The sequence below is a fragment of the Perissodus microlepis genome, chromosome 20 (genome assembly GCF_051167445.1).
Source record: "Perissodus microlepis isolate ML-2025 ecotype Zambia chromosome 20, ASM5116744v1, whole genome shotgun sequence".
Classification (NCBI taxonomy): domain Eukaryota; kingdom Metazoa; phylum Chordata; class Actinopteri; order Cichliformes; family Cichlidae; genus Perissodus; species Perissodus microlepis.
Genome location: NC_140480.1, coordinates 35,440,416 through 35,460,407, shown reverse-complemented (window position 1 = coordinate 35,460,407; position 19,992 = coordinate 35,440,416). Strand labels below are relative to the sequence as shown.

The 19,992-nt window shown below is 47.9% G+C and overlaps 3 protein-coding genes across 5 annotated transcripts in view; 2 read left to right on the top strand and 1 right to left on the bottom strand.

Annotated features, from left to right (window-relative positions):
* The window catches only part of lama5 (laminin, alpha 5), a 74,917-nt gene extending 69,765 nt beyond the window's left edge, over window positions 1-5,152 (top strand). For both annotated transcript variants that reach the window (XM_084916005.1, XM_084916004.1), the window contains exons 75-79: window positions 103-262; window positions 343-473; window positions 3,689-3,782; window positions 3,860-3,979; window positions 4,273-5,152. In XM_084916005.1, the coding sequence (XP_084772131.1) occupies window positions 103-262; window positions 343-473; window positions 3,689-3,782; window positions 3,860-3,979; window positions 4,273-4,421 (654 nt within the window). In that variant the 3' untranslated portion in view covers window positions 4,422-5,152. The remainder of the gene's footprint in view (window positions 1-102; window positions 263-342; window positions 474-3,688; window positions 3,783-3,859; window positions 3,980-4,272) is intronic.
* A 36-nt stretch (window positions 5,153-5,188) lies between these two features.
* adrm1 (ADRM1 26S proteasome ubiquitin receptor) lies at window positions 5,189-11,822 on the bottom strand. Of its 2 annotated transcripts, none has more exons than XM_084916014.1 (10): window positions 10,864-11,822; window positions 9,958-10,192; window positions 9,070-9,186; window positions 8,603-8,810; window positions 8,152-8,233; window positions 7,937-8,076; window positions 6,576-6,707; window positions 6,342-6,499; window positions 6,149-6,251; window positions 5,189-5,421 (listed from the first exon to the last, which is right to left on the bottom strand). In XM_084916014.1, the coding sequence occupies exons 2-10, from the start codon at window positions 10,165-10,167 to the stop codon at window positions 5,336-5,338; spliced, it is 1,236 nt and encodes a 411-aa protein (XP_084772140.1). In that variant the 5' UTR covers window positions 10,168-10,192; window positions 10,864-11,822; the 3' UTR covers window positions 5,189-5,335. The 2 variants fall into 2 exon arrangements, with proteins under 2 accessions (XP_084772140.1, XP_084772142.1); XM_084916016.1 differs by having other exon boundaries at window positions 8,152-8,230.
* Window positions 11,823-11,905: 83 nt separating this feature from the next.
* Window positions 11,906-19,992, top strand: part of dnajc5ab (DnaJ (Hsp40) homolog, subfamily C, member 5ab) — an 18,836-nt gene continuing 10,749 nt past the window's right edge. The window contains exon 1 of the mRNA XM_084916024.1: window positions 11,906-12,079. The gene's annotated coding sequence lies outside the window, so the exon portion shown is untranslated. The remainder of the gene's footprint in view (window positions 12,080-19,992) is intronic.

Below are 19,992 nucleotides of genomic sequence, written 5' to 3'. Positions count from 1 at the left end.
CTGGTTCCACGCTCAGGCTGACACCTCTGTGCAGTGAAGGTCGCGCCTTTCTGCTCTTCTTCACGCTCGTTACTGAAGCTCTTTTCTCTTTCTTAACCTCAGGGTCCGGGTTCTTCCGGGTTTGTGGGGTGCATCCGGGATCTGATGCTGAACGGAGCCCCTGCAGGAGACCCCGCTCAAAGCCAGGGGACAGTGCCCTGCTTCGCGACCCCTCTGCAGCCCGGAGCCTACTTTTCTGGACGGGGAGGACACATCATGATCGGTACGTACCGTTAGTTTCTGTGCACGTGTCGGCCACATTGGGTCGTCATGTCTGAGCGGCGCCTCTGTCCCTCCCTGCAGATGAGTCCTTGGCTCTGAGTCGGGATCTGGAGATCCAGCTCGAAGTTCGACCCATCGTGGACTCTGGGCTGCTGTTGCATGCTGGGACATCGTCTGACCACCACCTGAGCTTAATTCTCATCCAAGGAAAGGTGAGACTCGGGCAGCGTTTCTCCTGAACGTGCTCTACTTGCTGTTTTTCAGGTTTTAAATTTGTGATGTCAAATATTTTTATTTCTGAATGTTTTTATATCATAACTTAAATAAATGACTCAGTTTCCTCTGAAAAGACGACATAAAGGAGTCAGCGTGTAACAGCCAGACCTCTAAATAAGACCTGAACATCAGCTTAGAGCTGCAGGTATCCTCAGTTTGCAGTGCCCCACTGTTCCCCACTCCCACTCAAATCAGTTCAGTTTTATTTACACAGCGCCAAATCACAACAAAAGTCGCCTCAAGGCGCTTTATATTGTACAATAATAGATACAGAGAAAAACCCAACAATCATATGACCCTCTATGAGCAAGCACTTTGGCGACAGTGGGAAGGAAAAACTCCCTTTTAACAGGAAGAAACCTCCGGCAGAACCAGGCTCAGGGAGGGGCGGGGCCATCTGCTGTGATTGGTTAGGATGAGAGAAGGAAGACAGGATAAAGACATGCTGTGGAAGAGAGACAGAGATTAATAACAGGTATGATTCAGTGCAGAGAGGTCTGTGAACACATAGTGAGTGAAGAAGAAACACCCAATGCATCATGGGAATCCCCCGGCAGCCTACGTCTATTGCAGCATAACTAAGGGAGGATTCAGGGTCACCTGGTCCAGCCCTAACTATATGCTTTAGCAAAAAGGAAAGTTTGAAGCCTAATCTTGAAAGTAGAGATAGTGTCTGTCTCCTGAATCCAAACTGGAAGCTGGTTCCACAGAAGAGGGGCCTGAAAACTGAAGGCTCTGCCTCCCATTCTACTTTTAAATACTCGAGGAACAACAAGTAGGCCTGCAGTGTGAGAGCGAAGTGCTCTAATAGGGTGATATGGTACTACAAGGTCATTAAGATAAGATGGGGCCTGATTATTTAAGACCTTGCAGGGCTCTAGAGTGCGAAAAATTTGGTTGCAAATGCAACCAAATTTTTCAGTGGTGCGACCAACTGTTCGGGTAACAAAAAAAAAAAAAAAAAAATCTCTGCAACTCTCCGTGTGGTCAACAACAGACACACATTATGTCCCTATCATGGACTAAACCAATCAGATATAGTCAGGGGCGGGACTTCTCTGATTGGCTGTGGTCCAGTTGAAAGTGCAGGTAGAAGAGGGAGGTGAGTAGCTTGAATAAAGCGATATCGATTCATTAAATCCTGAATTGACTTTTAAAGATAACTGTGTTTTGCCAGAAACGCCAGATTCTCAGATTAAAGCTCACAAAACTGTTTCAACAACCACCAAACAGCAGATGAGAGCAGGTACACGGACTCCACACAAAGACGTAAACGCAGAGCAGACCCGACGCGTCAGGATCAGCTTTGTCTTTCAGCCCCGACGGCCCGTAGACGGACACGCTGTCGGAGCTCAGCGATTCTGATGCGTCGGGTCCGCTCTGTGTTTACGTCTTTTTGCGCTGATTCTGAGCTGCAGGTTTTGTCTGTCTCCAACCAAAATTCACCGAGCCAGCAGCAAAAGAAGCAGCAAACTACGCTTCACATTTGATCAATGTCGTCATGAATTCCCTCTGACTTTTGCTGTTTTGCTTCCATCCATCCATCTTCTTCCGTGGAGGAGCAGCGGCTCTACTCTGAGCCCCTCCCGGATGGCCGAACTTCTCATCCTATCTCTAAGGGAGAGGCCAGACACCTTTCGGAGGAAGCTCATTTCTGCCGCTTGTATTCGCGATCTCGTTCTTTCGGTCACTACCCACAGCTCGTGGTCGTAGGTGAGGGTAGGGACGTAGATCGACCGGTAAATTGAGAGCTTCGCTTTTACACTCAGCTCTCTCTTCACCACGACGGATCGTTGCAGCGTCCGCATCACTGCGGCCGCTGCACCAATCCGTCTGTCGATCTCCGGCTCTCTTCTCCCATCACTCGCGAACAGGACCCCGAGATACTTGAACTCCTCCACTTGGGACAGGAACTCATCCCCGAACCGGAGTGGGCACTCCACCCTTTTCCGGCTGAGAACCATGGCCTCAGATTTGGAGGTGCTGATCCTCATTCCCGCTGCTTCACACTCTGCTGCGAATCGAATTAGGACTTTGAGAGCTGGAATCGAATGATTATAGAAATCAGTGATGATGCCCAGCCCGGGTGAGCAGCCTGGGCCCGACAGAGTGGATGTAGCTGTGGGTAATGAGAAAAGATGAAAAGAACGATTGATAACTTTTTTGTTAAGTTAAGGCCTGATCTGTCTGAAGTTCATAGCCAGCTCTGACACGGAGCCATCAATCTTTGAATGCTGAAAAAGCAGCAGTGTATCCAGAAAACACATTATATGCTGCAACAAATGCACTGCCCAAGTGTCCCCTCTGCCCGCTGCCTTTCAGCAGCAGGCAACAGCAAACAGGTCGTCAGAGGAGGCCGAGGTCATGATTAATTTTAACATCGTCTACAATATTGAAAAAGCGCTTTAAGCACAAGATTGTTAGTTAATAATTTAGAAATGAATATTGTCTGTATGGACTGCAACTTCCCCCCCAAAAAATGTAAAACTGCGGTGTTAATCGATGCGGTACAGCCCTGCCTTGTATGTGAGGAGCAGGATTTTGAATTCTGGACTTAACAGGAAGCCAAAACAGGAGAAATCTGCTCTCTTTCTAGTCCCTGTCAGGACTCTTGCTGCAGCATTTTGGATTAACTGAAGGCTTTTCAGGGAGTTTTTAGGATTTTCTGATAATAATGAATTACTCGGTCATATCTTCATCGGAAAATAGTCACCAATAAGTCATCAATAATCATTTCAGAGGACGATATTATCACAATACTTTGCTCACGATTTGGCATTATTTCGATTTACTGCCTTTCTTCAACTTCTACAATTAAAAAACAAATTAAAGCAAAAATAAATAATCATTAGGACATAAGATGTTTAATGTGTGTCACATTTGCTACATGCTGCATTTTTAGCGATTTTTATATGTTAAACATCTATTGTGGAATTTGTGTAGGCTTTCTGTGGGTGGGTGGGGGGGGGGGGGGGGGTCATGCATCAGAAATGACACACGTGACTTTACTGGGTTAGGAATGGGGCTGGTGGTTGTGGCGTGCGGTCCTTCCTCTGATGTGACTCAGAGGCGTCACCTCCTGCTTGGACCGCTGAGGCCTCCTCTGAGCGAATCTCTAAACTTGAGCTCATGAGTACTGCGTGTGTGTCAGGTGACCGTTTCGGTGAACGGCGGGAAAGGTGAGACCTCTGCATCGTTCATTCCCGAAGAGCCGCTGTGCGACGGCCGCTGGCACTCCATCTCAGGTGAGTTTCGTCCTCAGACGCGTGCTCCGTGCACTGCCCGGTCGTTGTACCGCTCTAACGCTGAAATGTCTCTGCAGTGGTGAAGAAGAACAACGTCCTGCAGCTGCACGTGGACGGAGCCAGCGAGCGCGCTATCGGTCCCAAAAAGGGCCGCTCCACGGGGCCCAAGGAGGCGGTCTACCTCGGAGGCGTGCCAGGTGAGTGCACGGCGTTCACAGACCACCTCAGTGATGCAGACTGGCCTCTGTGAGGATCACGAAGATCTCCACCACCTTACATGCAGCCGTTTCCTGTTCCCACATTCCTGACATCCTCGCCACTTTGTCCGTGTGACCAGTTTCTTTGATCATTTATCAGATTTTAATTAGACCTCATCAAATCTGTCGCCTCCCGTCTGAGTTTAACGTCTTTACTCAAACATGCTTGATTAGTCACACTACTCATCACTGCAGCGCCTCATTAACGCGTCACTCCTCTCTCTGTCCACCAGGTGGCATCACTGTACCCGGTCTACCCGCTGGGCTGGCGTCCTTCCACGGCTGCGTCCGCCGGGCGAGCATCAACAACAGAGCGGCGCCGCTGTCAAAGCCGCTCGCTGTGCACGGCGCCGTGGGAACGCGCGGCTGCCCACATGTTTAACCCCACCCCCTCATATCTTACCTTCACACTCCCTGAGTACACATCAGCACCGGTGGTGGGCGTCACATTACTGTAGCTAATTTAAAATATCTATACGAGTATTTATTTTTTAAGAAATGTGTATTTTATATTTTTCCCCGTTTGTTTGGTGCTGCAGAGACGGAACGATGATGTCATCGAGCGGCACGGTAAAGCCAAGTTCGATCATCTTTGCACGCTTCTTCTAAATCATCCAGCAAACCGTCGTGTAATCGTGCGTCTGCTGCAGACACAGACTCTAAACGCTGATCAGTGAGCACAGACTGTACGTGGAAGATGGACGCAGCCGCTTCCTCTGCGACTCGGAGGCGTCGGTAATCTCAACGGTGATCCTTTGATTCAGTCGGACCTGAGACCAAAAACCAATCGCTGCACTCAGATCAGCTCGGCAGAGGCTCGTAGACTTCTGTCCAATCAGAGTCTCCGCCCGCTCAGTCCATCTTTGATATACAGTCTGTGAACACGAGCAACATCCTCAGGTAGAGCAGACAAAAAACAAAGCCTGCAAATCTGGGGAATGTCTGATTTCGTGACCTTTGACCTCACATAGTAAAACTTTTGTTTGACATGTGAACGTTACGTCCTCGCCGGTCTGCAGGCGCCGTTTCCATCTGAAACACGAAGCCTTCTAACTTCTTTGATCCCCCGTCCCTGTCTGTCACATGTTTAAATAAAGTTTTTCCGTACCAACAGTCTTTGTGTTTTACATTCATAAAAAGAAGCTCATGTTTGAGTCATTACGTTTTTATTAGAAAGAGCTGAATACACCCGAAGCCCCGCCCTCTTCAGAGGAAAAAAAAGGTCATGGAGGGGTCAAACTTTTGATAGAAGAAAAAGTGAAAAAAAGAAAAGAAACAGATGATGTCACAGAGACTCTAATCTAGACTCATGTCCTCCTCGTCCTTCTTCTCCTTCGACTCTTCTCTGCTGCCCTGCATGGCTCGAGCGAACGCCTCCACATCTGCTGACACACACAGATCAATAACCAAGAATCCAAGACCTTGGACACAGTAACTCAGTGTTGCTGTGGGAGAAATCGAAATGTCACAGATTAAACTGTAATAACACATCACAGACTGATCCCAGATCAGACCTGCGTGCAGCAGCAGCAGACGGTTCTGCTCTGAGCTGCTGCGTCACAGGGTTTTCATTCTCCAGAGTGTGTGTGCGCCTGTTTAGACAGCTCTGTGAGGACCAGAAGATGAAATGCTACTATAGATTGTAGAGGCTCAAAATGTGGTTTTAATGTCAGGGTTACAGTTAGGTTATGGTTAGGGCAGGGAGCACTGTTCCCTCTAAGCTGAGCACGTGAGCAATCGCGCATTGCTGACACCGTCTTTGCGCACAGCGCAGATTTTCTGTGTGGGGAGACCATGTCAGCGGTGCGTGATTGCTCACGCGCTCAGCTTGGAGGGAACATTGGTAGGGATTCATTTTTGATGGTTAGGGTAAGCAGCTAAGGAAAGCATTACACCAATGAGATGTCCTCACTAAGATAGCAAAACGAGAATGTGTGTGTGAGGTAAAAGTCTGGACTTGATGTCCTCCAGAGAGCAGCTGCTTAATGCTAACTGACCTGCAGGGGGCGCTCATGTCAGGACACTGTGACAGCGCCACATGCAGACGCCCGTTGTCTGAGGATGAACGCAGCACAAACAGGAAGTTCAGCGTGCGTTTGGTTCACTCACCTCCACGGTTGGCTGCGTCCACGGCATCGGGTGGCAGTCCAAACTGACTCATGAGGGGGCCGAGCTGCCCGGAGGCCAATGCACTGCTGAACATGCTCATGGACTGGAGGGGAGGAGAGAAGAAAAGCGAACGATGAGCGCGGCGCTCAACGTGTTTACATCATCGCCGAGCGTCGCCAACGTTACGTTGTACCTGCTGGAACTGAGGAGAGTTCAGGGTGTTCTGGATCTCCTCGGCGCTCTGCGGCAGACTCTCCCCACTGGGGAGAAAGGGGAGGAGCCTCTGCTGGACCTCGGCGTTGCTCAGAATGGGAGCCATCATCTCTGGGGTGCACACGCTCGCCAGGTCCACTGCAGAAGGAGATCAGAGCTGTGAGTGTCTGCGCTCCCTTTCAGAGGCACACGTGACCTCACTCATGTGACTCACCTGCTGAGCCCTGAGCCCCTGCTGCCGGCACATTCATGGTGGCCAGGATGCTCTGAAGATCGCTGAGCTGGATGGGCTGGTGAGGGGCGGGGCTTCCAGTGGAGGCCGGGGCCACGGGAGTCTGAGCCGGGGCTGTAGAGGATAGAAGGTGGGAGGAGTCAGGGGGTTTCCAGGTAACAATCAGATGCAGGTGACATCAGAAAAAATTAATTGAGTTGCTGTGATTTACTGTAAACGAAGACGAGAACATTTAGGACCAATCGGGTTCCTCCCTGATGTCATCGTCAGGGAGGAACCTGATTGGTCCTAAATGTTCTCGCAGAAAACTACAATCAAACCCATGATTATTCATACCGGTGGCAAATTTTGAGTTACTTTGATTCAACCAGCAAGAATTTTTTGACTGAAAACAACACAGGTGTCTCCCAAAAAATCATTGTGGAAAAAAAACATTTCTCAGCTTTTATTTACATTTGAAGAAAAAGTGTCATGTCCAGAATTATTCATACCCTTCACAATCTGTCACAGCCTCTGGGAAAATCCAAAGTTGGACACCAGTGGACATTTCAGCACAACAATGACCCAAAACACGCAGACAACAACACTAACATTTTGCAGAGTCCTGACTTGAATCCAACTGAGAATCTGTGGAGGGAGCTAAAGATCAGGGTGGTGGCAAGAGGACCCTGCAAACTGAAGGATTTGGTGCTCATTGCAAAAGATGAGCAGGCAAAGATACCTGTGGAGACGTGCACAAAGCTGCTCTGCAATTAAAGCGTTTGATTGCTGTAATAGCCAAATAAGACTTTTCTATTGATAATTGAGAAGAGTATAAATAATTCTGGACATGACACCTTTTGTTCAAATGTAAATAAAAGCTGAGAATTTTTTTTCCCACAATGATGCCTCTTGTACATCCTCTTATCTTTTGGGAGACACCTGTGTTGAATAAAAGTAACTAAGTCAAAATTTGCCACCGGCAGGAATAATTATGGGCTTCACTGTATATTTGAAATCTTCCACTTGCAACATCACCTGCCTTTTATTTTGAAAGTCATCCCACTGCTAACAAGGAACTTGGGCACTTCCTGTTGTGCCTTTTTCTACTGTCTGACCAGCTTCCTGTTCTTGTCATTAAGCCCCCCCCCCCCAGTGCTGCCGGTCTCAGTTCAGTTATAGAGGGTCGCTCCAATCAGAAGCTACAGGAGGAGGAGGGTGGAGGTCTGATCTACAGGTGATCAGCCTCTATCCCGTTTTGTTTTTCTCCACCTCAAGCCCCGCCATCATCCCATAACCCTCTGTGACGAACTGCTTCCCGTTTCCTTTGAAACTCGGCATGTAGCCTTCATCTCTTTCTGTACCTGGTGTGGAGGGCGTGGCAGCGGTGGAGGAGGGAGCCGAGGTGACGGGAACAGCGGCAGGGGCAGCGGGCGCCTGGGAGGAGCTCATTCTGGGAGCTCCGCCTGGAGAAGGAGTCACTGCAGCTGATTGGCTTCGAGAACTGAGGAAGAGCAGCACAGGTGAACAAAGAGGAAGACTGCAGGTGTGTGTGCGTGTGTGTGCGTGTCTGTCTCACCTGGATGAGGAGCTGCTGGTCACAGGTCCTCCGCCCCCCAGCAGGTTGGCGAGTCCCGGTCCAGCTAGAGCTCCCAGGCCTCCTTAGACAAAGACATCAGATCAAAAACCTGGAATAGCCCCGCCCCCAGCTACGCGTCACACCTGAGACGGCTTCAACAGTATGCTTCTGAGAGGAGTACACCTACGTCATAACTGGAAACTCTTTTTCATACAGCGCAACCTTCCACAGACGTGCAGCCCCTGACAAACCTAACTACATATTGAGGCGCCGCATGTGGAAGGCTGCGGCGGAGGGTTGAGTGGGATTTCCTGTTATGGCCGAAATTAGGATGAAATTTTTCTGCAGAACTTTAAACCAAGCTTGACCTTTAGAGGCAGAGAATAACTTCCAGGAACTGGAGCAGGTGTTCATGAACTACGTGCAGGTGTGTGTAGGTCAGAGCGCTCACCGAGACCTCCGAGCCCCGTGGGTCCCATCAGCTGCATCAGCTGGTTGTGGCTCATGTTTCCCAGCAGGTTCTGCAGGCCGCCCTCTCCTCCCAGCGCTGACAACTCGTGGCCACCGCCGCCGCTGCCGGATGCTCCGGGGATGGGAGGGTTGTTCAGGTACTCGTTGACCTTCCGGCAGTACTCGTCATCTTTGTCAGTCTTGGGCTCCTGATGGCATCAGAGCAGAGTTATTGCTACTTGCATGATTACAGCGAGCCACGAGAACCTGTAAGTGCGTGTGTTTTTTTAATGGTGCAATGCTGTGAGGTGTTCATGTATATGTGCGTGTTCCTGTGTGTGTGTGTGTGAGTGTGTCAGCCCACCACGCTCTTTTAATATCAGATGCAGCCTGATGAAGGCGCTCTAACGCTGACTTCTGCCATCACATGAACTAAGACGTTCCCCTCTGGGATGAAGACGAGCTCACCTGCATCCAGAAGAAGAGCCGCTTGGACCCGGCCTTGAATTTCAGGACGTAGACACGTCCGGTGGTGCACTGTGTCACCCTTTTAAACTCACAGTCGTCAGGGAAGATGATCAGGTCCTGTAAGAGGAAACAAACAGGAGGAGACATTTAAAGGAGAGACATGGGGCTGCTCTCACACATCATCAAATACCAACCAATCAGAGAGAGGGAACCAGAGGCAGCAGCTCTGAGTGAAGGCGCTGAAATAACGAGAATCATGTGAATGATCGGATTTGAAATCATTTCTTTCAGAACTTTGAGCTCTGCTCAGTGAGATCAATCTGTGGGTGTGGAAGGATGAGTATGTTCCACTCAAGAACACCTCAGTGCTTTAACCTCCTAGGACCTGCCGTCCACATATGTGGACGTCACATTTTGGGTTATTTAGACCAAAATACTCAATTTTGCTCTACAAGGGCCTGATATCCACTTACGAGGACATTAAACTGCTACTGTTCTATCGAAGTTTTAAATGAATATCCTCGTATGTGGCTCTCATTTTTCTTAGAAACAAAAATTAGGTTAAAAAAAATATCTGGTAATTCTTTGTTTTTACATTCATCAGGTCCCAATCAGCCCAAATATCAAAGAGAAATTAAAAATGCTGCCGTGGAAAAGTTCGGGTCTTAGGAGGTTAAACTAGCACTACATGTGGGTAGAGGCCAGGAAGTGGTTAAGTTTCAGTGCTGACTCCGTCAGCTTTACCTGACCTCACGGAGGGATTTCTGCTTTATGGAAGCGGTGCACAGAGAAATGAGGAAATGAAGCGCCGATGTGCGCTGGCCTCTCTCAGCTCCACCCTGCGAACATCAGGAACCACAAACACTCGACTGGTTCAGGGTGACTCACATCATCTACGTTCCCCGTGGTCCGGTCCTTCCAGCAGAAGTGGATCAGAGAGTCATCGGACTGCTGGATGTAGACCAGCCCTTTCCGTTTGTCCGGGGTCACCGTGTTGCCCTTCAGGTTCATTTTACCTGCTCGAAACTCCACCAGGTACTTGCTGGAGCTTGCTCTGGAGCCGCTGACCATGCTGGGGAAGAGAGCGCCTGAAGACATCTTTGAAAGTTTTTGTTCACAAAGCCTGATGGGAAAGAAAGGAAGGAGCAGAGGGTCAAAGAACAGGCTGCAGTGAGATCACTCAGAGATCTTACGTCAGCACGTTAAAGCGTTTGACGTTTATGTGTCACTAAATAAAGTCTCCGATGTCTTTAAACATGATAATAACCAACAAACTCAAAACTCAAGTTTAACTTGAACTGTTATCTTTAATTATTACCCTTCACTCTTACATTTCCACATTAGTTCTCATCTCATCACGTATCGATACCTTTGATTAAACAAATCAAAAGTATCCGTTCACGTCTAAAACGTAGGCTAGAGTCGCTCTGCTTTGTCCTGTGTTACTGTTTTTATGATCATATATTCTGTTGGTAAATCATCGTGTCTGCGCGTATAGCGGCTGAGGAGCACCGTGCTGATGTTTAATGAGGACTGTAATTATTTTTTTTGTTATATTTGTGTCTTAAAATCACTTTTCAGAAAAGCTAAAAGTTAGCCTGCTAGCTGCCGTTAGCTGTGGCGTGCTAACGTTAGCACATGACGAGGCTAAACAGAACACCACAGTAATATTCACTGTCTTCGCTTAACTACGGTCAGTCAGACTTTAGAAACAAGAGCCAGCTGTGCATCTGATGGCTTTCCTGCAACTTTTCTGTGAAATGTGAATTTTGTTGAGCTCTCCAGCACAAATACCTGAAGTTGTGCCCGCAGAATAAGTTTTTCTACTTCTTCGCGTCGCTCAAAGCCAACGTCAAAGATGATCTACGGAGGGACTAGACTTCCGGTTAAACCCACTGTACAGAAACAGAATGCAGACCAGCCGGCGGACAGTGGAGGGCGCTCCCATAGTGTTACAATAATGACAATATAAGAATAATGCCATTTGCTGCCAAACAAAAAATGTTATTTTAGTTTTCATAAATCCAGCACAACATCTGAAACACGACTCCAAATAGGTTTGATCACATTTACGCTGATTTTGACCATAAACACAGACATCCTGTTCTGATTGGTTAGTTAAGGTTTTGCAGCAGGAGGTCCTCCAATCGATGGGTCCTGTTTTCAAACGGTAACTCCAGCAGACCACCATATTTCTGTTATTTTCTTAAGGATGTGGAATTGTACATAAAATCAATATCAGGAGGCAGCACGGTGGTTAGCACTGTTGCCGCAGAGCAAGAAGGCCCTGAGTTCAATTCCACCGGGGGCCGGGGTCTTTCTGTGTGGAGTTTGTATGTTCTATCCCTGTTTTTGCGTGGGTTCCCTCCGTGGGTACTCCGGCTTCCTCCCACCGTCCAAAGACTTGCAGTTTGTGGGGATAGGTTAATTGATTAATCAAAATTGCCCATAGATGTGAATGTGAGAGTGTGTCTCTGTTATCCCTGCTACAGACAGGCGACCTGTCCAGGGTGTAGCCCGCCTCTCGCCCTATGGCAGCTGGCTCCCGCGGTGCTGTGAGGTCCGTAATGCTCGCATAAGGGTTTTACCACAAAAGAAATATGTAAAACATCTAAACACACAACGGAATCTACCGCCTCGACGCTTCTATCACAAACAGGGTTAACGTAAAACGTTTATCCTGGCTCCACGGAGTACCACGAGCTCGACAGCGCCTCCTGTGGAGCAAGAAGCTCAGACAGCGGGCCGCTCCTCGTGATTTCCTGAGCGCTTGTGAGCGCGCCTGCTGTCAGCGAGAACGAGCAGGGCAGAAAGTGGGAGGGTTTGCGCGCGGCCGTTGTGTTCGGATTGACTGCGCGCCCCCTCCCGGTGTAGCCGTTAGCTCGGTGTCCGGTCGATGTTTTAGCGGCGGAGCGTGGACTGGAAGTGGGATGATAGTGTTGTAAACGTCGAGCCAGGCTTCAGCGACCGAGAGAGGACCAGCAGCCGCTCCGCCCCCGGGACAGAACAGGTAAGAAGCCCGGGCTAGCCGCTGACGTTAGCCGCGCCGCCGTCCTTGGATTAGACTCGGGCTAACAACATGGATGCTGCTGCTCTCACGCCTGCAGATTATCCGCTTTAACCTCGAGCTGAGCCCTCCGCCGTGACCAGCCAGCTCCGGTTTCGGTGCCCAGTGTGAGGGGCTCGGGCGGACTCCCGGTCCTCGTTAGTGTTTGTTCAGATGTGACGGATCTAATCGAGGGGAGACGAACGGGATAAGTCCGGCTTTAGGGGCGGGGGAGGGGTGTGGGTCCGTCGGTTCTGATCAGAGGTCGCCGCCGTGTGGAGCAGGTGGGGTTACAGGTCGTGGGGTGCAGGTGGGTACTGGCCAACACCGTGAGCTGCACCTGTCCCCTCAGCAGGGGCGTAACCACGGTTTTTAAAAGGGGGGCATGCGGGATGATGTTCCTGATCCTCTCAGGGTCTCTTCTTGGATATAACCGAGGATGTTTTTTGGCTCCCCCTGGTTACCATCAAGGTCAAATTTTAACACCAGAGCTGTGTGCCCACTGGTGTTCTCCCCCTAAAGTTCCCTAAACTCACTCGTTTAGTTCAGGCTGATCCCAGAGGCTCAGAGTTAATAACAGGAAGTAAAACTGCTAGCAGGATGTGTTTTAGCTTTGGTTTATCAAGAAGATGAGACATCTCCAGAGTGATGTCACCACCAGCAGTGGTTGGTGATCAGTTATGAACATGTTATCACCTTATCCATCCTGGTGTTGTGGATAGGGGGACGTGTCTGGCCTTAATGAGCTTTGAAATATAAATAATGGTGAAGCCTTACCTGTGCATGCTGTCAGACACCTGCGAGTATGAGCACACAGCTGAACAAACAGCAGGACATCCAAAACCTAACAGGAAGATTCATGGCTGACCGTGTTTCCTTCACTCCTGAATCCCAGGACCTTTTACTGCTTCTTGGACTGTTACTGGGATCTTTGGGCCCTTGGTGAAGTTCACACCATTACCTTTAGGCAACAAGCAGAGCTGAAGATGCTCAGGTGTTCACTGGGAGTGAGTACGATGAGTCCATCAAAGGGACAGCTCAGAGTCTGAGAGGTGATGCTTAGATGGTGCAGAGGAGGGAAGGTGGATATATTGGACAAAGGATGATGAAGATGGAGCTGCCAGGCACGAGGAGAAAAGGCAGGAGGTTCATGGATGTAGTGAAGGTTATGCGACAGAGGAGGATGCTGGGATCCGCTGTGAGCAGCTGAAACGAGGAGGAGGAGTCGGGTCTATTACTGTGTTTCATCAGCAGGGACACAGATGGACTCTAATTGCTGCCTGGTCTCTGAGATATGATCTGCAGATCTACCCGTCCCATTGGCCAGCTGCTGCGTGACCTCAGAGTCGGTGTGAGGCGTTTTCATCTGTTTATGTTTTAAATCTTTCATGACCTGCACACATCAGGACTCCTAAAGTCAATTTTAACTGAGTCAGCTGGTCTCTGTTTGATGACTGATGATGACATCACTAGATCTGACACAAGTGGTCACCGATGAGTCATGTGACTTTCATTCACATCAGATCACGTGATATCACAGCAGTTAGCGGTCAGCTGAGAGGAGCTGGATGTGGGGCTGTTGTTGAATACCTGATAGGTGTGTTTAATATACTTTAGCGTGTAAGATGGATAAAAGGCATCGGAGCATCACATTTAAAAATAAAATTAACATATCTGTCAACGCTCATTGATAGCTGCCTCTTCTCCTGTCGCCCAGCCTGCGAGCAGCTGTTCTGCAGCTTCCTGTCACGCAGTTTGAGCCACGAGGACCCTTAAAACCCTAAAATTATCCTCCAGCTGGGACCAGCTGGCAAAAGATGCAAACTCAGCAGCCTGCTGAGTGCTTTAAGGTGATACTGTGCAAAGGAGGTAACACCTCGAATCTGATGAAACACCTGGTGACGCATAGCCAAAAACCCGAAGAGGAGAGTCCTGGCCCCTAGCCCTGCCAGTGTAGCAGAAATGATGACGGATGATGATGCAGCAGCAGCCGTTCTTCTCTGCGTGAGTAGGCTAACCACGTTATTACATTAATGCATGTAAGGTGAACTAGCAAACGCCGTCGTAGTTACATGCGGCTGCCTTCTTGTTTGATAGAGTGATAGAAAAGGCTAGAAAAGGCTAACATTGTTATCTTTTTACAAAAAACAGCTAAACATGAGCGGTTTTAGGACAAAGTTTGTTTTCCATTCTTTAAGCACCGGTTCCAACCAAAGGAGGTATGTTGTATCAACAGAAAAGGCTAACTTGGTTAACATGTTGCAAAAAAAGAGACTGCTAAAAATAAAAACATGAGAGGTTTTTGGACAAAGTTTGTTCTCCATTCTTTAAGCACCGGGTCGAGCACCGTTTAATTACCGGCACCGTTTCAAAAGTACCGGTTTGGCACCGGTATCGGATAAAACTAAACGATACCCATCCCTAGATAGGCTTCATGCTGTCAGAGAGAAAACCCACCAATCAGACAACCTTCTGTGAGCAGCACTCGGTGACAGTGGGAAGAAAGAACCCCCTTTTAAAAGAAACAGCCAGGCTCAGGCAGGGGAAAGATGCTCGTTGTGCTGCTAGAAGGAAGGAAGTCAGATGCTGTGACCGTTACGGAGTCACAGAGTCCTGACTGCTAAAAACCACAACTCAGGTTGTTTTAGCTCCTCACAAACACACCTGAGCTGTGCTTTTAAGGAGGTTTTTAAGATGAGTTACAGGGCACGGTATGAAGAGCTGCAGGTGGAAGCACAGGTGGAGTCTGGTTTGTTTTGTTTGAGAGAAGCTGTAAGTCACGTTTATGAGCTGTAGGAATCATTTAAAACGGACTGTATGTGAAAGATGGACTTAGCAGCTGTGAGGTCAGCTGGTGTGAGCCCGCGATCTGAGCGTTTTCCCCACTGCCATCTTTGGGGTTTTGAAATCGGGCGAGTGTTGCTACACGCTCATACAGTCATTGTCTAGCTCCGCCTCCCTGCATCCTCTGTTACTCTAACGGGCCATAACCAAACGTCAGTCAGAAACCAGCGACTGAGACCAGAGACTCCTCGGGAAGGTGTTCACTGAGCTCGGAGATCGAGCAAGGCTCTTTTTCTCACAGACTTCTATCCAATCAGAGCAGAGGAGTCACCGCCTGCTGGACATCCGAGCGAATCCAAGTTTAAGATTCTCCAGCAAGCACGCAGCAGTTTCAACATTACTGGATCACAGGGGGATATGACCTCAAACTGTGGGGGTGTTTCTTTAATCTCATAAAAGTGCGGATGAGGTCAGAGGTCACATGCTGTGATTAAACATTCACCTTTACTGCAGCGTCCTGATGAGAGACGTGACACAGACACGGCACTGGTTTGACTCATGATTGCGTCAGGCCATCCTATCGCAGGCAGTCGTGTGATTGCAGGTCATCTGACTGCAGGTGAACCTTCACCTTCCCTCCTCCTCTGGCTTCGCTCGCCCTGCCTTAGATCAGTTGCTTCTTCCTCCCCGTCTCTCCTGCTCGAGCGCAGGAGACGCTGTGAGAGTTTCAGAGCTGTTGTGTTAATTGCGTTGAGGCGTTGTTCATCTGGAGTGCTTTTTGATTGGACGAGCAGATCAGTGTGATCTCAGCTGCTGTGTGTCATTCATCATGGCGTTTACAGGAAACGCATGAAAATCACTGAAAATGTGAAGTTCAGTCAGTTTGTGTGTTCCATTGGAGTGTGCAGAAAGCTGCTCTGATGCTTCCTGTGTGCAGCTCACTGATGAAGCTTCTGACTGCATGCTGATTGGACATGAGCTCTCAGGTTTTACTGCCCCATGTTCATTTTTATTGGCTTGTGAAAAAAGTTTTTATTTTTGTTTAAATATTAGTGAAATTTCATTAACACAGTGTTTTATATTATTTCTTTAAATCATTTTATCTGAAAAATGTTTTGAGTGTCTTGAAATTATCTAGTGCCTCCCGTGCCCCCCTTTAGACTCACCCCTGTGTGCCTCCAGGTGAAACTCTTTGCTCTCTGCCGTGCGTGCTATGACATCATGGTCAGCTCATATATGCTCATACCTGATATTCACGTGCTGCTCAGCTGTGTTTCTACTCACTAATGTGGGAGAAACTGGCGCTTACGTGGATGAATTTGTGCAAATGAGAAAGCTGGAAGAGATTTCAGGCTCAGACGGTGAGAAGATGATGCTCTGTGGCTCAATCTGTAGGCGACACTCGCTGAACGAAGTGAACGCTCAGGCTCCCGACTCATGCAGCAGCTGTGTTTACTGAGTCAGCTGCAGCTGTCGATTACAGCCCCGTGTGTGTGTGAGCCAGTATGAATGAATTATACCGTCTGTTTGTCTCTGTGGTTTTCTTTACGAGGCCTCTTTTCACTGGTTTCACCCTCAGATGCGTCCCCCGAGGTGACGTTTATCCACCTCACCTGCGAGCTGAGCTCCATCACTGCCGTCGTCCTGCTCTGCTCATTATTTCAGCTCCTTTAAGAACCTACACATCCAGAATGATCTGGTAACTACACATCTGTAATCTGAGGACAACTGAGGACTGTCTGACACATCAGAGCGGTCTTTCTAGAAGCATACACCTGAGAGGTCAAAGCCCCGCCCTCCAGAGAGCGCCTCCTGCCTTCGTCTCCTTCACACATCAGATGCTCTGATTGTGGTTTTCTCGGCTCCTTTAGCAAATATCACAAATTTTCTTCAGAGCAAATGCTTGAGTCATTTCTGCGACTTCAGTAATGACTGAAGACAGCGAGCTCTGTCTGTCAGGTAAAGCAGCTGCAGCACATTTATAGACCCACACAAATATCCGGTGCTGGCTTCATGACTTCACCTGGACTTTGACTCGTTTATCTCCTTATTTTCCTCCTGACTGCTTTGACCCTTTCACTGCTCATACTGAGGCTCTGACCTCTGGGTAGCTTTAGCTTTAGCAGCTCTGCCTCTGTTAGCGTCTTGAAAACCTCCGTGTTTGTTTGGGGGGGAACCCAGTGCACATACGTGACACGGACCCGCCTGAAAACGCTGGGAATCAGCTGATCAGAGGTTTTCTTTCTAACTCTGTGTAAGTGCTGTGAAAACACAATCATGAAGTTGATACCACTGTTAAAAAAAAAAAACAGGGACTGACATCACTTCCTGTTTAGTTGGGTTCATTTAGTACTCCAGTGACAAATTTGACTTCCTGGATTGTTTTGTTTTTGACATAAGATCATTACCATAAAACTGTTTTGCTCTTCAGAAGCATGCAGGTGGACTCCCCGTCCGCTAGTTTAGTTCATACGCGAGGTTCACTGCAGACGCTGGAATCGGTAAACTCGAGTATCTGGGGTGTGATTTGAAACTGAAATAAGAAAAACTGTGAAGCTCGTGTTTCAGATCTGCTCCAGGATTTGGATCAGAATGGAGGAATTTGCACACTGAGCTGGTCAGACAAAACTACACCCTCATGATCATTATTCATAGGCCTGACTGACTGTTACTGCCTATTATTATTCCGGTGGTGCTGCTGCTGTTATCCATCCTCTGGCTCGCTCTTTACTCGTGTTCGTTAACCAGACACACGCTGCCAGTACAAAACTGCTCAGGACCTCGTGTAAACTGAAGGCGCCTGTGAAGCTCTGATGGGTCACTTTGTGTTTGCAGATGAGTGTGCGACCTGTGTGAGGCATGGAGACGGTTAAACCTCACGATGTTGGATGTTTTTATGCTTAAATCCAGTTTAAACCTCCAACAAACTAAAACGCTGCTGTGCAAAGATCTGTTTTTACTCAGGTTTATCTTTGAAAATCAAACAGCATCTCCTTCCTTCCCTTAGTGTAAAACCAGCAGTTGCTTCATGATGACACAGCATGTGAGAGCGAGTGTTCACTGTGCCGTGGGTCGTTCTCCTCTCAGCACTGTGCACAATTACAAACAGGCTTTCTCCTCGCATCTTTTTTTTACAGCAATACACACACACACACACACACACACACACACTTATTGTGTGACTGATGATAGTGTTTTGTTTGGAAAATTTACCTGAGCTTCCTGTGTCTGACTTCCTGCCCTCCTCACCTGGTCTATGATGTTTGTGATGTGATGACGTGTGCAGCACAGCGGGGGCAGGGCTTCCTCTTTACATATTGTAACAGTGACGTTATCCGCCCAATCAGCTGCTGAAATAAAGACGTGGATTAGAGACGAGTGATGAGTCACAGCGCCGCCAACCTCATCAATCACCTCCATGAAAAGGAAGAGAAGAACATTTGTGTGCAGGAACCAAAATGAGTCGATGTCACGACTGTTGCATCATCAGACTGCATGCATGGAGTGCATGATGGGTATTAAAAATCCTGCAGTCACCTCGTGTCCATCTGTGTTTGTTCACAAAGATTGATGTGTCAGTGTCCACAGTGGAGTGACGGACACACGCACACTCCTCGTGCCTATGGTACGACAACTTTTCTCCGTGCCCCTGGTACGCTGTGCAGAAACACCTTGCCCCACACACACACACACACACACACACACACACACACACACCGTGTGCTGTCACAGCGCTGCCTGTTTGTTCCTGCTTGTGGCCAGTTTAACTTTCAGATCACTGAACATGATCAAATCTAATTGGTTGCTCTGCTCAGATTATTATACACAAACAAACCAACGTAGTCCTGCACGGGTTCCTCTCATTGGTTAATTCCAGTCAGCTGGCACTGTGCTATGATTGGTTATTCTGAGACTGTGTGGTGGGCGTGGCTTGGTGATGCATAGGGAGGCCATCTGGTGCCATAGAAAGTCCTTCAGAGTTTAATTTTACACGTGTTTGTTGTTGTTTTGATCCACTGCACAGGTGATGTTTACCTGTGGTTTGCTATGTGTGCTGCTCACACTGGGGGCCTGTATGAGTCTCTGACAGCTGATAGCTGCAGGTACATTCATCCTGTCAGCAATGAAACATGAAATATTTTAGCTTATATTGTGTTATTCCTTAAAAAGTTTCATTAAAATATAGTTTTTCTAATTACTGGCATCGAGTGCTGAGAGATTTATTAGATCAGCGGTCATAAAAGCGAGCCTGTCAACTAACTGAATTCATGTTTTTACCCAAATTTGAGCCGCAGAAATGACTCAAGCACAACATGAATATTACATTCATAATAATATGCTCTATTCTTTTTTTTCTGCTTTTTTCAACTCTAAATTTACAAATTCTTGGACATCAACAAACAATAAATTAGATTAAAGAGCTTGTTCATCCTGGTGGATTAACCATTGCAGACATATAAAAACATAATTTTGATAATTACTAATACTGTTAATTCAGACTAATAAATAGAATAATCCTTTACAGGGCTCGCAAAATCGCTAGCCCGACGTCCCGGGGCTAGCGATTTTTCCAGTCGGGCTACCAAAATCTATCTCTGCCCTGCCTGTCGGCCTACCGTAGGAAGGAAAAATATATGTCAATGCTTTTGCATTCTTTCGGAAATGTAGCTGGGTAATTATGTCATTGGCATCGGTGAGCCACTGTCAATATGTGATGTATTGAAATCGCGTTTGAACTTGCGCTTGTTTTTTGCTTTCACTTTGCAATCGCGCGAACTGTGTATAGAGAGCGACAGCACTGATTGGTGAGTGACGATAATTTGCGCACCAATTCCTCTGACATCGTCGTATCAATCGTTAGCTTACTATGCAAACGTGACAAGTGAAATCTCCCGCAGCTTAAACATGTGAGAGGTTGATCGCGCAGAGAATCGCTGAGCGTTATGTGAGTGTGTGTGTAAAAGCAGCAGGATATATATTTTAGTTCTGCTGAGCCAAATAAGACAGGTCAGGGTGAAGAAGTGACAGCCAAAGAAAAGCTCACCACAAAACGGAAAAGTTATGACAAATCAGACTGTAAGGCAAAAAGAAAG